Below are 20679 nucleotides of genomic sequence, written 5' to 3'. Positions count from 1 at the left end.
AAGAGTCAGGAAACTTCTAGAACTGAGCAGCAAATGTCTACAGGTGTGGTAAAAATAGGAGAAAGCAACGCAGGATCGATGGAGGTCAATGCACTCCTCTGAAGTCTCTCCACCTGATGTCAGGGGATTCAATTGTCTAGATTTCCACTTCATAATAATAATAATGTTTATTATTGTCACAAGTAGGCTTACATTAGCACTGCAATGAAGTTACTGTGAAAAGCCCCTAGTTGCCACACTCCGGCGCCTGTTCCGGTACACAGAGGGAGAAATCAGAATATCAAATCCACCTAACAGCACGTCATTTGGGACTTGTGGAAGGAAACTGGAGCACCCGGAGGAAACCCACACAGACACGGGGAGAACGTGCAGACTCTGCACAGACAGTGACCCAAGCCGGGAATCGAACCTGGGACCATGGTGCTGTGAAGCAACAGTGCTAACCACTGTGCTACCGTGCCGCCTTGAAGCACGGTCGACGTCGCAGCTTCTATCAGAGCAGTTCTATAACTACCAATTCTTTAGCAAAGATAAGAGAACTTTAAAAAAACAATGTGTAAGACAAGCACTCATCCTCAGTTAGCTGCTCCTCCAAGCTAGGTGAAATGCTAAGAGTGAGATTCGTAATGGGGGAAAATAGGCATGTGCTGAAGTTATTTTTCAGAACGAGTTACATTTAAGTAGTTTATCATAGAAGCCCTACAGTGCAGAAGGAGGTCATTCAGAACATCAAGTCTGCACCGACCCTCTGAAAGTGCACCCTATCTAGGCCCATGTCCCCGCCCTAACCCCGCAACCCTACCTAACTGTTTGGGGCAATAAAGGGCCAATTTATCCATGTCAATCCACCTAACCTGCACATCTTTCATAGAATAACAGAATTTACAGTGCAGAAGGAGGCCATTCAGCCCATCAAGTCTGCACCGGCCCTTGGAAAGAGCACCCTACTTAAGCCCACACCTCCACCCTCACCCCGTAATCCAGTAACCCCACCTAACCTTTTTTTTGGACACTAAGGGCAATTTAGCATTGCCAATCCACCTAACCTGCACATCTTTGGACTGTGGGAGGAAACCGGAGCACCCGCAGGAAACCAACGTAGACACGGGGAGAACGTGCAGACTCCACATAGACAGCGTCCTAAGCCAGGAATCGAACCTGGGACCCTGGAGCTGTGAAGCAACAGTGCTACCCACTGTGCTACCGTGCCACCTATATTTTCTATAACCCAATGACTTAAGATTAAAATATCTAGCCTGTCAATGACCGTGTGCAAGAGTAGACAGCATTGTTTGAATTAATTATTTTATGTGACTTTAATGGATGTATTCAAAATAAGTGGCTCAAAATAATAAAATAAAGCCACCTGTTAATGAACAGCAGATAATGTAATGTTACACAAAAACGGCCGTCGCATACTAATGTGACTGTCATTTTGAAGTTTCTATTTTGGTTCCATTAGTTAAATTCTTCTGTGCTGTTTCAACAGTCACTGCACATTTTATATGAAGAGTCAAGGGGTTTCAGCCACATTCCATCTATCGAGAAATGAATGAATGAATGCTAGCTTGGTTGGTTTACACTCACTTTAGCTAACCCATCCTCTTTGAGACAATAATTCATTCAATCCTTATGCACATAAAATATTTGTCTCTTCCGATCCAGTACTCACTTCCTGTTCAGTTTCTATATCAACTGAGGCTGTAAAACTAAAAATTGAGAATCGCAAAGCAAATCCTCAAAATGGACGACAGAAAATACCAGAAATGCCCAGCTGGCATCTGTGGTGAGAAAACAAAGCAGTTCGACGACCCTTACTCTAAACTGAAACATTAACTCTGTTGCGGGGGGGCAGCATGGTGGGCATTGCTGCCTCACGGCGCCGAGGTCCCAGCCGAGGTCCCGGCTCTGAGTCACTGTCCGTGTGGAGTTTGCAGATTCTCCCCGTGTTTGCGTGGGTTTCGCCCCCACAACCAAAGATGTGCAGGGTAGGTGGATTGGCCACACTAAATTACCCCTTAATTGGAAAAAATTAATTGGGTACTCTGAATTTTTTTTTAAACTCTGTAGCGGGATTCTCCGCTCCCCCAGACCATGTGTTTCTCGGCGGTGCACTGTTTGCTGCCGACGGGAGCAGAGACTCCGGCCGCTTGCCAGCGGGATTTCCCATTGCAGCCACCCCACGTCGCCGGGAAACCCGGAGCTCTGGGGATGCGCTGCCAGCGGAGAAAGAGAATCCCAACGGTTGGAGAGGTCTGGCTTTTGCTAATTATTGCTGACCTACTGGGTATTCCCAGCATGATCCATTTTTATTTCAGATTTCTAGCATCCGCAGTACTTTTCTTTTGCTTCAAAATAGATTATTCCCTCTCGACAAAGCTGCTGTGACAAATTTTACTGTCATGTGGGCCTATATCTGTGCGCCTGATTGTTCATGACAACTGTGTGGCATTCAAATACCAGCACAGGTCACTTGACCTGAAAGGCCTGTTTTTGTGCTGTGGATTTGATGGAACGAGAAACTATACATGCAATTGCACTTAGCCTGGTCTGACCTTACAAACAACTTTGAGTTAGTAAGCAAGCGATATCTACAGGTCCACTGTTTAAATTCAACTTGAAAACGTGCTTTATGAAAGATACTCACGAGTCTGACATTGATTTTCCGATGGTCCCCAGCACCGGCCATTGCACGACTTATGGCATCTTCCACCTACACATAGTAACCACAATGATTCCAAGTTAGCATTGTCTGCACACCAAATACATTGGCCTACCTTATAATGATGAAGACTCTTCATTCTCACTTCAAAGTACTTTCATTGTCATTCATTCGTAGAATGTGTCCGTCACCAACAAGGCAAAGATTTATTGACCATCTTCATTTGCCCCTGAGGAGGTGGTGGTGGGTCATCGTCTTGCCCCACTGCAGTATAAGTGATGAAGGTACTCTCATAGTGCATGTTTGTAATCTCCATATTATAAAAAGAGTGAAGAAGTGCTGGAGAAAGTGATATCAGAAGGAGTGAGCCGAAATGGAGAGACCACAAATTTCAGGGAAAACTGAACAAGCCGACGCTCTTTTCTCAGAGAACAAAACTGAGCCGTGAACAATAGAGACCTACAAAATTATGAACAGATTGATAGTGTGGATGTGGAGAAGTTGTTTCCACATGTGGGGGAGTTGACAACATAATTATAAGATATTCACTCTTAAATCAAGCAACTGAGGAGAAACATCTTAAGGCAGAATGGTAAGAATGTGGGACTCTCTATCGCAGGGAGGAGTTGAGACAAATAGCTTGGGTTCGAAAAAAGACCTGCATTTATACAGCAGCTTTCACAGTATCAGGACCCCCGAAGTGCTTTACAGCCGATGAAATAATATCAAAGTGTAGTCATTGTACTAATGTCGGAAAATTAGCAGCCAATTTGTGCACAACTAGCTCCTACAAACAGCAAAAGTGAGAACGAGCGGGTAGTCTGTTTTCAGTGATCAAAGGAAGAATGGGCTTGTTTAGCACAGTGGGCTAAACAGCTGGCTTGTAATGCAGAACAAGGCCAGCAGCGCGGGTTCAATTCCCGTACCGGCCTCCCCGAACAGGCGCCGGAATGTGGCAACTAGGGGCTTTTCACAGTAACTTCATTGAAGCCTACTTGTGACAATAAGTGATTATTATTATTACTGGTCAGGCCAACGAGGGCAAATGCCCCTGTGTCATTTATATCAACTTCAGAGAGCAAATGGGGCCTCAGTTTGACATTTCAACGGAGTGATGGCATCTCCGACAGTGCTGAACTTCCTCAGTACTGCACTGGAATGTCAGCCTGGATAGGCACTTGAGGTAAAAGGCGATAGAAGGATAAATTAAGCTGAATGGCCTGCCTCAGTGTTGTACTGTGAAGCACTTTGTAGAAACCTTACAAGGTGAACTGCACAAGTTCTTTCTCTTTCCGAAGTTTTCTCTTTTGGAAGTTGCATTCTTTTCCGAATTGCAGATTTATTTAAGGATCAAAGCTTCTCCACACTAACACAGTGCCTGCATGCTCTGTGTGTACTCAGCATGAGATGTTGATTAGTATCTGGACATCTGATCACACACATTGATTTTCAAGTGATTAACCTAATGTTGAGGTTAACTGTGGAGAATATCCTTATGGAGCCATGCAACCTGTGTTTAAATGGTTTAGAAATCCAATGCATCTTCGACAATAAAAGCCACAAACAAACAGATGACAGCTCGACATTTTGATAGCACCTTCGACTGATCAGGCAGGAACTAAGGGAGGGAACTTACAGCAAGAAGGGAGAGATGAGGCCAGTGACTGCCTGAAGTAAATTTTTAATAATTCTTTTGAAATCCAGCATATGTTTTGTTGCTAGACGCCATGTCAAAGAACGACTTCAGTTGCTCGCAAGTAATAGTTCATTTACATGTTAGCCATCACTGGAATTTTTATAGTTTCTCTCTTCAATCTGTTGATTGACATTGGGATTTGATTCCACAGGTGCTAGCAGCAATTCAACACCTTGCCTTAACAGTCATTCTGTGTGCAGGCGTCTGGACAGTAAGCATCTCCAGGGTATATACCATTGCATAGCAGGAGGGGGTGGCCAACATGGAAAAGTGGTGAGGATTGTAAACATTGGCTGACTTTCCTTTTAATGGACATGGCATTATGCTGCGAAGTCAAGGTTGTTAACAGCTGGTATCACCACCCAGACAGGAAGGAGTTCTCTGCACAGGTCTTGCGGAGCAGGGATGATTAACTACCCCGTGGATCTTGCGGAATACGAGATCCCCCGATCAGGGGATGGGGGACCTTTAACAATGTTCGCTTTGTATAAATAAAGTTGGCCGTAAGGCACCGACTAAGGAACTGCTGGAGCTGTATATAATAGTAATTAAAGTAAGTTTTAAAGCTCGCTGTGGACACTTGGCGCTGCTTGCAAACACAACTCAGCAGATCACCCTGTAGTTCATTGCATTGTATCACTGACTGGAAGATTTGTCTTACTGTTGGGCACTAAACAGCCACCAGACCATATCAACCAGGGAGTTTGACAGGATGGATGCTGAAAGGTTGTGTCCTCTGGCTGGAGAGTCTGGACCCGGTAGTCATAGTCTCAGGCCTTTAGTATTGAGACAAAGAGGAATTTCTTCACACTAAGGGTTGTGAATCTTTGAAATCCTCCACCTCAGAGAGCTGTAGTTGTAGATCGAGGTTGAGATAAATTGATTTTTGAACACTAAAGGAACCCACGCATATAATAATAATAATAATTGCTTATTGTCACAAGTAGGCTTCAATGAAGTTATTGTGAAAGGCCCCTAGTCGCCACATTTCGGCACGTGTTCGGGGAGGCCGGTGCGGGAATTGAATCCACGCTGTTGGCGTTGTTCTGCATTACAAGCCAGCAGTTTAGCCCACTGTGCTAAACCAGCCCCATAATCATATGGGGAAAGTGCAGTTGAAGCAAAGGATCAGCCATGATTTTATTGAGCTGCCTGAGGGGCCATATGGTGCATTCACACTCCTATTTTGTGTATCTTTATATTAATTCCTTCAATGATTCTAGCAAATGGGCATACTAGCTACATTTACTATAGCTTTCTTCTGTCCCTACAGGATAGAATGTACTCCACAAAAACATTGGGGAAATGTTGAAAAGGCAGGCAGACCAAATCCTATCAACCAAACTCCACTTGTCCAAATCATCATGTCTTCAGACTAAGGTCAAGGAAAACCCCTGGCACCTTCCTGCGAGGTTTTCTCAGTGACTATGTACATGCTCCTTCAGCCCCCTGAATCTAAACATAGAAATGTGGCTACTGTTCTCATGCAAAACTCAGCTTGTGACTGCTCATCAACTTTAGGATATGTCAGTAGCAGTCCATGCATCTGAGTCCAATATTCATTATTTTTATGCCAATGCCATGGGGAGAACGCAAGAGGGGTGGGACTAATTGGGTAGCTCTTTCAAAGAGCTGGGACAGGCACAATGGGCCGAATGGCCCCCCCTCTGTGCTCAGCGATTCTATGAGGCATCCAGTTGTACCAGATAAAAGCAGGCCGCAGGAGCTCAGTATTGAAAGGTCACTGACCATCTAACACACACTTTTCTTCAGCTGTTGCTTTCTGCAGAGGTTTGTTCTCTTTGGGGTCATTTCCCCCCCTGATTTCGCCAAATTGATATCTCAGTTGTTTCATTGATGGGTTCAAAAGGTTATTGTTGTAATTACACATCTTGTCACAGGCCTTGTTTAAGTGTCACGATGTTGCTGCATTAGAGTTCATTTAAGGTAATTATCTCTGCAAACTGCGGCTGGCTGGCATCGTCTGGGTATAATTTGCTGTCATTCCACACCATCTGTTTATTTGTAACATGCATATATAAGTTGCTTGTTCAAAATACATTTTAATGTTAATGCACTTCATGGAAAGCAAATATGTCTTCATTTACTCTTGTTCTCTTTTCACATATTTTTTGTATGGGCTGCCCTTCGAATAATTTAAAAAGGAAATTGGCAATAGTTTTAGGAGACAATAATGTTTCCCAATCAAACCTTACCAAACCTGTGGGCTGGGTCACCTGGAATCTGTTCAGCATGCCTTGTGAGTTATAAACATTCCTTTTGCCTTTCCTGTTTTCTGTCACTGTCCCTCATTTGTAAATGTAATCTGTGCTTAAAACTTATGCAGTCGAAAAGCTGACTCAGATCTAATTTGTATAGATTTGATGTTACTATCTTACTTTTATGTGCTATGTTAAGAAAACCAAGGGTCCCCATTCCTTTCTTATGATTTAATTTACTCGTACGGCAATTTTAAGCACGTGTTTCTGTATAAGCCAATATCTCTCTGAATAAAATCTTTCCATGAAAGTTGGAAACTGGACTCGCCTCTTGACTCATAAAAATATAAAAACATAAGAACTAGGAGCAGGAGTAGGCCAACTGGCCCTTCGAGCCTGTTCCACCATTCAATAAGATCATGGCTGATTCAGCTCCACTTTCCAGCCCGAACACCATAACCCTTTATTCTTCAAAAAAACTATCTACCTTTATCTTGAAAACATTTAATGAAGGAGCCTCAACTGCTTCACTGGGCAGGGAATTCCATGGATTCACAACCCTTTGGGTGAAGAAGTTCCTCCTAAACTCAGTCCTAAATATACTTCCCCTTATTTTGAGGCTGTGCCCTCTAGTTCTGCTTTCACCCGCCAGTGGAAACAACCTGCCCGCATCTATCCTATCTATTCCCTTCATAATTTTATTGTTTCTATAAGATCCCCCAGCATTCTTATAAATTCCAACGAGTACAGTCCCAGTCTACTCAACATCTCCTCGTAATCCAACCCCCTCAATTCTTGGATTAACCGAGTGAATCTCCTCTGCACACCCTCCAGCGCCAGTATGTCCTTTCTCAGGTAAGGAGACCAAAACTGAACACAATACTCCAGGTGTGGCCTCACTAACACCTTATACAGTTGCAGCTTAACCTTCATAGTCTTAAACTCCGTCCCTCTAGCAATGAAGGACAAAACTCTATTTGCCTTCTTAATCACCTGTTGCACCTGTAAACCAACGTTTTGCGACTCATGCACTGGGACACCCAGGTCCCTTTGCACAGCAGCATGTTTTAATATTTTGTCATTTAAATAATAATCTCTTTTGCTGTTATTCCTACCAAAATGGATAACCTCACATTTGTCAACATTGTATTCCATCTGCCAGACCCTAGCCCATTCACATAAACTATCCAAATCCCTCTACAGATTTCCAGTATCCTCTGCACTTTTTGCTTTACCACTTATCTTAGTGTTATCTGCAAAGTTGGACACATTGCACTTGGTCCCCAACTCCAAATCATCTATGTAAATTGTGAACAATTGTGGCCCAACACTGACCCCTGAGGGACACCACTAGATACTGATTGCCAACCAGAGAAACACCCATTAATCCCTACTCTTTGCTTTCTATTAATTAACCAATCCTCTGTCCATGCTACTACTTTATCCTTTATGCCATGCATCTTTATCTTATGCAGCAACCTTTTGTGTGGCACCTTGTCAGAAGCTTTCTGGAAATCCAGATATACCACATCCATTGGCTCCTCGTTGACCACCGCCCTGGTAATGGCCTCAAAAAATTTCACTAAATTAGTTAGGCCGACCTGCCCTTTATGAACCCAAGCTGCGTCTGCCCAATGGGACAATTTCCATCCAGACGCCTTGCTATTTCCTCCTTGATGATAGATTCCAGCATCTTCCCTACTACCGAAGTTAAGCAAACTGGCCTATAATTACCCGCTTTCTGCCTACCTCCTTTTTTAAACAGTGGTGTTACGTTTGCTAATTTCCAATCCGCCCGGACCACCCCAGAGCCCAGTGAATTTTGGTAAATTATCACTAGTGCATTTGCAATTTCCCTAGCCATCTCTTTTAGCACTCTGGAATACATTCCATCAGGGCCAGGAGACTTGTCTACCTTTAGCCCCATTAGCTTGCCCATCACTACCTCCTTAGAGATAACAATCATATCAAGGTCCTTACCTGTCATAGCCTCATTTCCATCAGTCACTGGCATGTTATTTGTGTCTTCCACTGTGAAGACCGACCCAAAAACCCTGTTCAGTTCCTCAGCCATTTCCTCATCTCCCATTATTAAATCTCCCTTCTCATCCTCTAAAGGACCAATATTAACCTTGGTTACTCTTTTTTGTTTTATGTATTTGTAGAATCCTTTACTATCTGTTTTTATATGCATGTTTACTCTAATAATCTATTTTACTCTTCTTTATCACTTTTTTAGTAGCTTTCTGTTGCCCCCTAAAGATTTCCCAATCCTCTAGTCTCCCACTAATCTTTGCCACTTTGTATGCTTTTTCCTTCAGATATCCACGGTCGATTTTCCCTCTTTCTACCGTCCTTCCTTTTTGTTTGTGTAAAATTTTGCTGAGCACTGTGAAAAATCGCTTTGGCCGACCTGGTTAATCCAATTGACGTGTAGATTAAAATCCCCCATGATAACTGCTGTACCATTTCTACATGCATCAGTTATTTCTTTGTTTATTGCTTGCCCCACCGTAATGTTGCTATTTGGTGGCCTATAGGCTACTCCTGTCAGTGACCTTTTCTCCTTACTGTCCCTGATTTCCACCCAAATGGATTCAACCTTGTCCTCCATAGCACCGATATCATCCCTCACTACTGCCCAGATGTCATCCCTGAATAACAGAGCTATGCCACCTCCCTTACCATCCACTCTGTCCTTCCGAATAGTTTGATACCCATGGATATTTAACTCCCAGTCATGACCATCCTTTAACCATGTTTCAGTAATGGCCACAAAATCATAGTCATTCACGATGATTTGTGCCTTCAACTCATTTGCCTTATTCCAAATACTACGAGCATTCAGGTAAAGTATCCTTATGTTTCCTTTTATACCTCCGTTTACAATCTTAACACCTCTATCAGTAACCTCTCCTAAGTCATTTTTCCTTTTAACTTTTCTCCTAATTTTCCTTATCGTACAACCCATATCTTCAAGTAATAACCTGCTGCGTTGCTTTCCATTTATGTTTTTACTTCCCATTTTATTCCCTTTAGTATTACTGGCCCTATTCACTGAGTTCGCCTCAGTCACTGTACCCTGTACTGTGGCCCTTTTTGATTTTTGACTATGGCCTCACTGCCTTACACTTTCCCCCTTACTGCCTTTCGTTTCTGTCCTCATTTTACTTCCCTCCGACTTCCTGCATCGGTTCTCATCCCCCTGCCACATTAATTTAAACTCTCCCCAACAGCACGAGCAAACACCCACCCTAGGACATCGGTTCCAGTCCTGCCCAGGTGCAGACCGTCCGGTTTGTACTGGTCCCGCCTCCCCCAGAACCGGTTTCAATGCCCCAGGAATTTGAATTCTTTCCCTGTTTTATGTCATACTTCACACTTGTCGACATTAAATTGCATCTGCTACCTATCTGTCCATCCTGCTGGCCTGTACACACCCTCTTGTACATTTCCCCCACTTTTATTCCAATTTGGCATGTTCCCTGTTTTGCCATCAGCACTTCCAATGTTGTTCCCTTGAATTCGAAGTGCGGGTTGTTGTAAATGGCAGTCCCCCAACACACCCTGTAGTGCATCCCGCCTGACAGATTTCCAGTCCAAAACAGTTCCTTTTACCACGACAATGGGATTTTTTGAGCTGTGAGATATTGGTGAAGTTTGACATGATTTTTTTCTGCAATGCAGTACAGTCTATGTGAAAAAAGACCTAAAAGAGCGCTTTGTGTGAAAAAGGTAACCACTAATTTTACCCCTTTTCCCATCTTTTCTTGCAGGCAGGTGGGTTAATAGAAGCTTCTCAGATGCGTCTGCAAGTAGGCCAAAGAAAGAAAAAAATAGATTGATACAGCACCTATTACAACCTCAGGATGTTCCATTTTTCCATGTCAACTGTCACATGGTAGATCCTGTCTCTGGTCACCAAGTGGGTCTGTGCAGTGAGTTTCTCGAGTCTCTTCCCTCATTCCACCTCTACTTTATAGATTAATAAAAATAACCTTATATTCATCACCTAATGGTGGATGCTGCCATAGGCAATTTATTGGGCGGGATTCTCCGGCTCTCGCCGGGCCGGAGAATCGCCGGGGGGGGCAGCATGAATCCCGCCCCGCCGCTTCCATGCCAGCTGCCGAATTCTCCCGTGCCGGTTTTTTCGTGGGGGCGGGGATCGCGCCGCGCCGGTCGGGGGCCATTGGCAGTGCCCCCCCCCCCCCCCTCCCCCCAGCAATTCTCCGGTCCCCGATGGGCCGAGCGGCCACCTGTTTTTGGCCGGTCCCACCGGTGTGAATTACACAAAGTTTGTACCGGCGAGACCTGGCTCTGAGGGTGGCCTGCGGAGTCCTCGGGGGGGGGGGGGGGGGGGGGGAATATATGGGGGGGGGGTGCCCCCACGGTGGCCTGGCCCGCGATCGGGGTCCACCGATCTGCGGGCGGGCCTGTGCCGTGGGGGCACTCTTTCCCTCCGCGCCGACCTGTGTAAAGCTCCGCCATGGCCGGCGCGGAGAAGAAACCCCCTGCGCATGCGCCAACTCGCACCGGCCTGCGGAGACCCTTCGGCGCTGGTTGGCGCGGCACAAACCACTCCAGCGCCGGCCTGGCTCCCGAAGGTTCGGAGGATTCCGCATCTTCCGGGCGGCCCGACGCCAGAGTAGTTCACGCCACTCTTTGGCGCCGGGATGGCCCGCCCGCCGGATACCGGAGAATCCCGCCCATTCTCTCTCTCTCTCTTCAGGTGCTATGCCTTAAAAGGGCATTGGTGACCATGGACATCCATATGTTGGCCCATGATTTTGCTTGTCAAGACACTGCAGTGGTTTGCCATTGCCTTCTATATGCGCTCGTTGGCCAGGAGTCTTTCTGGCTCAAACTGTCTGCCGTATGCATACTGGAAAGATTTGCAGGATGATAATCAACATATTTGGCCACATTATGAACACACCTTTCTTGGCCTTCAAGAACTAGAGTGGGACTTAAACCCAGAGATTCTGGCTCAGAGATAAGGATGCTACCCACTGCACCATAAGATCTCCACAGCAATTTTCTCCTCAATGAAAAATAAGGGGAGATTTTCAAAGACTAAGGGCTGGATTCACCTTTTGGGAGATTGGGGCGGGATTCTCCGTTGCCTGAAGCTAATATCGTAATTAGCGATCGGGCGGAGAATCCCTTTTTACGATTGAATCTGGGGGCGCCTGTTTTCGGATGGTCCGCCCCCTCCAAAACGGCATCATCGGGGAGTATGCCGTATGCCATTGGGACATCCTCAGGACGTCACCTGAAGGTCTTCCCCCAATGCTCCGCCCCCCCCCCCCCCCATAGGCTGAGTTCCCGACGGCGCGGGGCACGTGTGCTCTCAGTTTTCAGGAACCCGGCGTGGCGGCTGCGAACTGTGTCCAGCACCGACACAGTTGGGGGGAACCATGCTGCTGGCCTGGGGGGCTTCGGCGTGGGCTGGGGGGAATGGTGGGGATTGGCCCGGGGCTGGTGAGGGGGGTTGGGTGTCCAGGGGAGCACTATCTGGCAGATCGAGTCCGCGCACGGCTGGCGCCATGTTGTCCAGTGCAACTTCTGCAGGTCATCTTTGCAGGCATGCACGGCCATGGACCTGGCAATTCTCCAGCCGTTTATTTTGTGAAGGCCGTGTGTTTTACGTGGCGTGCCTGCTAGCCCCTCATTGGTCGGAGGGTCGATGCTCGGGCCGCGCTGATTTTTTCATTGTGAAACTAGACACTTCCTCCGGACATAGCCTCAAAATCGGAGAATCCAGCCCTATGTTCTCCCGCTGGGGGTGAATTGCAATTGCAATTGGTTTACGATCCCCCTGGGAGAGCAAACCGGCAAGCAATTCCTGATTCCTTGCCATGCAAATTTATGCATGGCCTATATTGCGAGGGCTTCTCGATATCAGGCTGCCATTCCAATCACGAAGTGCATTCCAATCACTCAAGAGTGTGACTGCACTGCACTTATCTCTCTTTGATGTGGTCAATATTTGCAAACATTGGGGTTTCACCACTTAGGCCGCTGAGCTTGAGGGGAGATGAATGAATCAAATCTGTAGATGCTTTGTAGAAGGTATAAATCAAAACCACGATTAGAAAGCTATGAATGGCTTGCAGCTAATGGATCTGTGGGAGCCAAGCGCAGGTCACACCTGTTCTTCCTTGCAGAATGGACACATGGGGCAGGCTTCGCTTTTCCAGGGACTAAGTATCCACGCCGGCGGGAAAACAAGCGCGAACCACTCCGGCGTCAACAGCCCCCGTAAGTGCGGAATTCTCCAGGGTACTTCCGGGGGCTAGGTGGATGCCGGAGGGGTTGACGCTGCACCGGTTGGCGCTGAAGGGACTGCGCGAGTTCACACATGAGCCAAATGGCCGGTGTGATCTCACGCATGCGCGGAACCGCCGGCGCGTGTTTTGGCGCATGCACGGTGGGTTCTCTTCTCCGCGCCGGCCATGGCTACAGGGGCCGGCACGGAAGGAAGGAGTGCCCCAACGGCACAGGCCCGCCCGCAGATCGGTGGGCCCCGATCGCGGGCCAGGCCACCGTGGGGGCCACTCTCGGGGTCGAATCCCCCCGCGCCCCCCCGAGGACCGCCCCCGCCGACTTACCTGCCAGGTCCCGCCATGTGGAACCATGTCTAACCCACACCGGCGGGACTGGCCAAAAATGGACAGCCGCTCGGCCCATCGGGGCCCGGAGAATTGCCGGGGGGGGGCCGCTGCCAACGGCCCCCGACCGGCGAGGCATGAACCCCGCCCCCACCCGAAAAACGGCACCGGAGAATACGGCAGCCGGCCTCGGGGCAGCGGGGTGGGATTTGCGCCACCCCTCCGGGGATTCTCCAACCTTTTGCGCCACCCCCGGGGATTTTCCGACCCGACGGGGGGTTGGAGAATCCCACTGCTGGAGTTTCATGTGTTCGAGCTGTAATTCCTCTCACTACCCTGTCTGAACTGCTCTCAAGCTTCCAGACAGGGGTCTATTTTCTGGGGGTGGTGGGATCCCTTCAGGAAGGGGGTCCTTATGGGGGGACATTTTAGTCAAGGGTCACTGGGGGGATCTCACCATTACAGGGGTCCCTGTGGGGGGCCTCCTATTATAGGGGTCCCTGTGGGGGTTCTCCCTTTTACAGGGGTCCCTGTGGGGCTCTCCTATTACAGGTGTCCCTATGGAGAGTCCCCCTATTACAGGGGTCCCAGTGGGGCCCCCTTCTATTACAGGGGTCCCTAGGGGTGGGGGTTGGAGATTCTGGTAGAGGGGATTGTGTGCAGGCAATACATTTTGTGTCTGTGTGTGTGTGTGTGTGTGTGTGTGTGGGGGGGGGGGGGGGGGGGGGGGGTGGGGGGGAGCCTTGGATGGTCTTCACCAACGTGGTCCTGCCATGGTGGACCTCGTGGTGGGCCAAGGGGGTAAAAGGTCATTCTGTCTGTGAAGACCAATTAAAAGTTGAAGTGATTGGAAGAATGTTTGTTCAGTTTCTAAACAATTTGTGTCGGTCCCCAGTGAACGTGAAGTCTGACCGTGAACGTGTACAATGACTATTTCATTAAGTTCAGAGTAATGAGTCGAATGTTCACGTAATACGAATAATCTATCACCTGTCCCAATTATTCAAACTCCATATCCTGCATGTTGCATGTTTCACTTCAGCACTTTGAACAAATTAGGATAATAAGATCGAGGCTCGGAATTGAGAATGGAGTGAAATTCAGTCATATTTTAATCGTTTCTGACTTCCCAAAAACAAATTGCTCTCGTGAGAATTGGAACGTATTTGCTATTTATTCCTGCTAAATGTCATCTAAGTTTAGCAAACAGCATTCCCGGTTTTTAATAATAGCTGGTCAGATTCTCCCAGGGATCTGCTGTTCATTATGACTGCACACTTCAGCAGTCAGCACCAGAAAAGCGAGCAGCCAATGGCTTTGACCTTCCTGTGGCAAGGCTGAATATGAAATATGCCTCTTGTGTTTCACTAATATGTCAGAATTGTTGTGAAATGATTTCACCCCAGCGGGGAATTCACAAGTCTTATTCAGCAATAACAGCTGTAACCGTAGATCATGGAGTGTTAATTAATGATCTCTAATTACTTATCGGGAGTCACAGCAGCAAATTCATATTCATGGCATTGGATGGCCACATTCGGCAATCCACATGAAAAGCAAGTCAGTTTGTCCAGACTTGCAAGCTTTAATCCCACCATGTTACTTTAAATACATTGAAATATTTTGTTTTGAAAAAGAGTTTGTCTCCAACAGTATTGTTCCAACTATTTTTGCTTAATCTCAAATCTCACAAATTGGGCTTCTAGCAATTAAACGGAGCAGGGTCCAAACTGGCTCATGTCACTCTCTTTTATTGGAATTCCCAGCTGAGAAATGAACGGCATTGTTATTCTTATTGCAATGCCCATTGATACTCAGTGGGATCCCAGGAATGACTCCCGTTTGAAATTTTAAGCAAAAAAAGCAATTGGAATGACAGAAAGCATTCCTGAGCCTTCCTTGCGGAGTTCTATCGGATACTCATTAATATGCTTTGCAACTTTGAGGTTAATCATTAATATTTCTTTCACTGCAAAAATTCTCTGAATGCTCACTGTTGATTTTGGTCAGCCCATTATCTTCACTCCATGGGACCAATTTCCTCTCATCAGCACCAACGGTCTATTGTTCCTAATTTAATTTTTGTTTGTATTCCTGCATTATGGTGGAATGCTTTCAGAAGCATTCTTTCAGTTACAAATGGTGGCCATCTTAGGGGAGGGTAGAACAGAGGCTGTATCGAGGCACAACATATCTGTTGAATCTGTGATAAGTAGGACGCATAGCCGATAGTAGAAATTTACAAACAAGGGGCTGGATTCTGCGATTTTGGGCGATGTCCGGAGGAAGCATCTGGTCTTACGACCACAAAGTCGGCGGCGCCCCCGCACCAATGCTCCGCCCAGTGGGGGACTAGCAGCTGCCCCACATAAAGCCCCCTGCAGATATGGATGGAGAATGGCCGGGTCCGTGGCCGCGCATGTGCACAGCGGCGGCCGCGCCGTATAACCTGGCGCCGGCCTTGCGCGGACCCGGCATGCCAGATAGTGCCCAAGGTTTATTTGAACACAATTCCAATTCTCCTCGACTCCCGTAAGTGTATCCTTCTCCAACCTGCAAATAGGCTGTTGTTTTATGCAGCTGGGGCTCCCCTTGTTCTGGAGAAGCGCCATCCCCCTTGAAGGGGGAGTCCACTCCCTTAAAGGGGAAGTTTATATTCCAGGGAGGTCATGGGAAACCTTATGGTCCTGATCCTGGGACCTTCATTAGGACTATAACAACATCCCATTTATTTCCTATTAAGGAGACAAAGGATTATGGGGTGATCTTATATTAGTTGCCTCAAATGTCAGGAAGCTGTTTTTCACATCAAGGCAAGTGGAAATGTGAAGTCTCTCCCCCAAAATTCATACAACCATAGAATTCCTACAGTGCAGACAGAGGCCATTTGGCCCATCGAGTCTGCACCGATCCTCTGAGAGAGCACTCTACTTAGGCCCACTCCTCTATCCTCTCCCCATAACCCCATCTAACCGGCACATCTTTATACATTACAGCCTTGGTTCAAACATGGACAAAACAGATGAATGCCAGAGGTGAGGGTGACTGCCTGTGACATCAAGGAGCCCTGGCAAAACAGGACTCAATGGGGATCAGGGGGAAGCATCTCCACTTGTTGGAGTCATACCTGGCACAAAGGAAGATGGTTGTGGTGGTTGGAAGTCAACGAGCCGCCAAGGGCTGGAGTGGTAAGGTTCCACCGCTTTATGGACAGAGAGTGTGTCCTGTGATGGGCCAAAAAAGAGCGGAGCAGTCGGTGGGAGAACACGGAGATCCGAATTTATCAGGACTGGAGTGCGGAGGTGGCTAAGAAGAGGGCTGGTTTCAACCGGGCTAAGGCAATGCTGCATCGGAAGAGGGTGAAGTTCGGGATGCTGCAGCCAGCGCGATTGTGGGTCACGTTCCAAGATCGGCACCACTATTTTGAAACGCCTGATGAGGCATGGAACTTTATCCAGACTGAAAAGTTGGACTCAAACTGAGGGTTTGGCATGGGGGGATGTTTACTGTGTTTACTGCATTTACTGCGTTTGGGGAATGTTCTTTTTATTTTGGTGCTGTGTGGGGATGGGTGAATGGATTTGATGTGGGGGCTGTGGGAGAGTGTGGGCGTCGGTGTTGGAGGGGCAGGGCCCCGCGGAGGAAGAGGGGGGCTGGAGGCCCGGAGATGGGGAGTTGGGGTAAGGCCGCAAAAAGTAGCTGCGCCAGAGGAAGGGGGGGGGGGGGGGGGGCTCAGGAAAGTGCGGGCTTTTTTCCCTCATTAGGGAAGGATGGGGGCGGGGCTGGGGGGGGAAGGGCAGTGCTGGAGAGGAGTGCACACTGACTGCCAAGGGGTGGGGGATTCTCACACTGGGGGGTCGATGGAATGGCGGGAGAGGCCGGGGTCAGCAGGAGTCAGCTGACTTACGGGAGTGTCATGGGGGGAGCAAAATGGCTAGATGAGGATCTAACGGGGGGGAGTGGGGTGAGGGGGGATTGGGGGGAACTGGGTTGCTACTGCATTGGCCAAAGGGGAGCTGGAAGTAGGAGAGGTACTTGGGGCGGGGGTTCACCGCCTGGGGGACTGGAGGGTGTGGGAGGCCCGGGCACGTGGCTGGCCTAGAAAAGGAGATGGCTAGTCGGCAGGGGTGGGGGGGCAAATAGCCCCCCGATCCGGCAGATAAATTGGAATGTGAGGGGCCTGAACGGGCCAGTCAAGAGGGCCCGGGTGTTCGCACACTTAAAGGGACTGAAGGCAGACGTGGTTATGCTCCAGGAGACACATCTGAAGGTGGCAGATCAGGTTAGGCTGAGAAAGGGATGGGGAGGGCAGGTCTTTCATTCAGGGCTGGATGCGAAGAACAGAGGGGTTGCAATACTGGCGGGGAAGTGGGTGTCGTTCGAGGCACTGAATATTGTAGCGGATAATGGAGGTCGATATGTGATGGTGAGCGGTAGGTTGCAGGGGGTGCGGGTGGTACTGGTGAACGTTTCTGCCCTGAATTGGGATGATGCCAGATTTATAAAACGCTTGCTGGGTCAGATTCCAGATCTGGAGGTAGGAAGCTTGATAATGGGGGGTGGGGGGACTTCAACACGGTGCTGGACCCAGCACTGGACCGTTCTAGGTCCAGGACGGGTAAGAGGCCGGCTGCGGCCAAGGTGCTCAGGGGGTTTATGGACCAGATGGGGGGAGTGGATCCATGGAGGTTTGCCAGGCCGCTGACCAGGGAATTTCCTTATTTTCCCATGTCCATAGAGCCTACTCCCGGATAGACTTTTTCATTTTGAATAGGGCGCTAATCCCGAAAGTGGAGGGAACAGAATATTCAGCCATAGCCATCTCGGACCACGCCCCGCATTGGGTGGAGCTGGAGTTGGGGGAGGAGAGGGACCAGCGCCCGCTGTGGCGCCTCGATGTGGGACTGTTGGCAGATGAGGGGTTGTGCGGGCGGGTGCGGGGGTGTATTGAAAGAAACTTGGAGGCCAACGACAATGGGGAGGTGCAGGTGGGGGTAGTCTGGGAGGGGTTGAAGGCGGTGGTCAGGGAGAGCTAATCTCCATTAGGGCCCACAGGGAGAAGAGAGAGGGGAGAGAGAGGGGGAGGTTGGTGCGGGAGATTTTAAAGGTGGTCAGGAGTTATGCAGAGGCCCTCGAGGAGGGGCTACTTAGGGAGCGACGGAACCTCCAGACGGAATTCGACCTGTTAACCACAGGGAAAGCAGAGGCACAGTGGAGGAAAGCGCAGGGGGCGGCGTATGAGTATGGGGAGAAGGCAAGTCAGATGCTTGCACATCAGCTTCGCAAGAGGGAGGCAGCGAGGGAGATTGGTGGAGTCAAGGATAGAGGGGGGAATACGGTGCGGAATGCGGTGAGAATAAACAAGGTATTTAGGGATTTCTATGGGGATCTGTACAGGTCTGAGCCCCCCAGCGGGGGAGGAGGGGATGCGACGATTCCTGGATCAGCTGAGGTTCCCGAGGGTGGAGGAGGAGGAGGTGGCTGGTTTGGGGGCGCCGATTGGGCTGGAGGAGCTGGGGAGCATGCAGGCGGGGAAGGCCCCAGGGCCAGATGGGTTCCCGGTTGAATTTTACAGGAAATACGTGGACCTGCTGGGCCCGTTGCTAGTGAGGACTTTTAATAAGGCGAGGGAGGGGGGGACCTTGCCCCTGACAATGTCCAGGGCGCTGATTTCTTTGATCTTGAAGCGGGACAAGGATCCATTGCACTGTGGGTCGTATAGACCTATCTCGCTCCTCAATGTTGACGCTAAGTTGCTGGCGAAGGTGCTGGCTACGAGAATTGAGGACTGTGTGCCGGGGGTGATTCATGAGGACCAGACGGGATTTGTGAATGGTAGGCAGCTAAATGCAAATGTGCGGAGGCTCCTCAATGTGATGTAGTGGCAGCTATGGACGCGGAGAAGGCCTTTGATCGGGTGGAGTGGGAGTATCTTTGTGAAATGTTGCGGAGGTTTGGGTTCGGGGAGGGGTTCATCAGTTAGGTCAGGCTGCTACATAGAGCCCTGGTGGCGAGTGTGGCTACGAACCGGCGGAGGTCGGAGTACTTTCGGCTGTACCGGGGGACGAGGCAGGCGTGCCCCTTATCCCCCTTGTTGTTTGCACTGGCAATTGAACCGCTGGCCATGGCACTGAGGGAGTCCAGGAAATGGAGGGGACTGGTCCGGGGGGGAGAGGAACACTGGGTGTCGTTGTATGCCGATGACCTGTTGTTGTATGTTGCGGATCCAGCGGAGAAGATGGCGGAGGTCATGCAGATCCTTCGGGAGTTTGGAGACTTTTCGGATTTTAACTCAATGTAGGGAAGAGTGAGCTCTTTGTGGTGCATTCAGGGAACCAGGGAAGGAGGGTAGACGAGCTACCGCTGAAGAGGGCGGAAAGGAGCTTTCGGTACCTAGGGATCCAAGTAGCTAGGAGTTGGGGGGCCCTGCACAAGCTCAATTTGACGCGGTTGGTGGAGCAGATGGAGGAGGATTTTAAAAGATGGGATATGCTGCCACTCTCACTAGCAGGTAGGGTGCAGTCGGTCAAAATGACGGTCCTCCCGAGGTTTCTCTTTGTGTTCCAGTGCCTTCCCATTTTGATCCCAAGGCCTTTTTCAAACGGGTAAGCAGGAGCATCATGGGATTTGTGTGACCGAATAAGACCCCGAGGGTGAAGAGAGTGTTTCTGGAGCGTAGCAGGGACAGGGGGGGCTGGCGCTGCCAAATTTGTGTGGCTATTATTGGGCTGCCAATGTGTCGATGATCTGTGAGTGGGTAATGGAGGGAGAGGGGGCGGCTAGAGATGGCGTCCTGTGTGGGCACGAGCCTGAGGGCGCTGGTGACGGAACCGCTGTTGCTCTCGCCGTCAAGGTACACCACGAGTCCGGTGTATTTCCATATTTGTGCTTTTAAAAGTCATATGGGGGGTTATTGTATATGGGGGAATCCAATGTATAATTTCTGAGTGTTGTGTTTTTGTTTCTTTCTTCTTGTTGGGGGGTTGTTGAAAATTTGTTGGAAAATTTGAATAAATATATTTGAAAGAAAAAAATTACTGGGCCTATTCACTGAGCTCTCCTCCGTCACTGTACCCTGTACTGTCGCCCTTTTTGATTATTGACTGTAGCTTGTCTGGCTTACGCTTTCCCCCTTGCTGCCTTTTGTTTCTGTCCCTGTTTTACTTTCCTCCGACATCCTGCATCGGTTCCCATCCCCCTGCCACATTCCCCTGATTCCACAAAGATTCTCCACCATCCTCAAGGCAAGAGTCTGATGGAATACTTTACACGTGCCTGTATATGTGCAATTGCAATAATACTTGAGAAGCTCAACTCCATCGGAGACAAAGCAGCTTGATTGATGAGTAGTCCATCAAACAACGTAATCATTCAGTCCCTCCACTACCAGTGCCGAATTCTCCGGCACCGGATATTCGGCAGGGGCGGGAATCGCGCGGCGCCGGTTGGCGGGCCCCCCGCCCCGCGATTCTCCGGCCCGGATGGGCC

At 48.8% G+C, this 20679-nt stretch overlaps 1 protein-coding gene across 4 annotated transcripts in view; it reads right to left on the bottom strand.

The window, feature by feature from the left end:
* LOC140395504 (receptor tyrosine-protein kinase erbB-4-like) overlaps positions 1-20679 on the bottom strand; it is a 1530197-nt gene that overhangs the window by 614944 nt on the left and 894574 nt on the right. For all 4 annotated transcript variants that reach the window (XM_072483352.1, XM_072483369.1, XM_072483378.1 and 1 more), the window contains exon 5: positions 2648-2713. In XM_072483352.1, coding sequence (XP_072339453.1) covers positions 2648-2713 — 66 coding nt within the window. The remainder of the gene's footprint in view (positions 1-2647; positions 2714-20679) is intronic.

This window comes from Scyliorhinus torazame, chromosome 2 (genome assembly GCF_047496885.1).
Source record: "Scyliorhinus torazame isolate Kashiwa2021f chromosome 2, sScyTor2.1, whole genome shotgun sequence".
Taxonomy (NCBI): Eukaryota; Metazoa; Chordata; class Chondrichthyes; order Carcharhiniformes; family Scyliorhinidae; genus Scyliorhinus; species Scyliorhinus torazame.
The sequence above is the reverse complement of the archived record's forward strand: the minus strand, read 5'-3'. Positions and strand labels throughout refer to the sequence as shown.